The 806-nt window shown below is 44.5% G+C and overlaps 1 protein-coding gene across 1 annotated transcript; it reads right to left on the bottom strand.

Annotated features, from left to right (window-relative positions):
- Positions 1–3: 3 nt before the first annotated feature.
- On the bottom strand, positions 4–798 carry LOC103253356 (coiled-coil domain-containing protein 25-like; the record flags this gene model as incomplete). The annotated part of the gene is made up of 2 exons (XM_008051699.2): positions 427–798; positions 4–204 (listed from the first exon to the last, which is right to left on the bottom strand). Coding segments are annotated over exons 1-2 (549 nt in total), but the record flags the coding sequence as incomplete, so codon positions are not given.
- Between the last annotated feature and the right edge of the window lie 8 nt (positions 799–806).

The following is an 806-nucleotide window of genomic DNA, read 5'->3' as shown; positions in this document are numbered from 1 at the left end:
CCTAAGTTCATCCATTTCCCTCTTCTTCTTCATTTCCTCTTTTTCTTTCCTTTTCATTTCCTGAATTTGGGCTTTTTTCTCATTCCTCTCTTCTCGATCTCTGCATTCTTTCTCTGCTGCTAGATCAGGGAACCGCTCCATTTTGGTCTTTTCTAATCGGTTCAGAATCTCATTCACTTTCTTCTCCACTGTCACAATTTTTACCTTGAAGGGACATAGGGGAAAAAATATTGCCTTTTTATTTTTGCTTTTTTCTCCCAGAAGAAAGGCGAGGTTTTCCAGGGGTTTAGCAACCCACTTTAACTCCCTTTAGAAAACATTCATCATGCTCAGCCCTCAACAACAGAGGAGTGAGACAGAAAAGACGGATCGGAAACTCCATTCCGTATCAGGACTCCGCCTCCTTCAGTGGTGCAAAACACTTACATCCTTTTGCCTGTGAAAGCCTATCTGCCCCACATCCATGTCAGCTGTTTTCTTCAGGTTAGACCACGGCGTATATACCACATTAACGTTGTTCATCTTGCAGCCTTGAATGCTGTTGGCTTTCACAAGGTGGGCACAGTCCATCAGCACTTCCTTTGGGATGTCTTCTATAGTCTCTCCCTTATGTAATCGAAGGTATACATGAGCGGAAGAGAGTTTGTCCACGTGAAACCAAATATCTTCAGGCCAGCCATACTTGATCAGATCTTCATTTTCATATTTATCCTTTCCCATGTAAATAGTGTAAGCAGATGAGTTCACGCTGCTGCTGGCGAAGTAGAACACCATGATCCCAGCGGCGGCGCGGCGGCTCCAGCGGG

This window comes from Carlito syrichta, unplaced genomic scaffold (genome assembly GCF_000164805.1).
Source record: "Carlito syrichta isolate Samal-C Ts95f unplaced genomic scaffold, Tarsius_syrichta-2.0.1 Scaffold223843, whole genome shotgun sequence".
NCBI lineage: Eukaryota > Metazoa > Chordata > Mammalia > Primates > Tarsiidae > Carlito > Carlito syrichta.
This window is presented reverse-complemented; position numbering and strand designations above follow the sequence as displayed.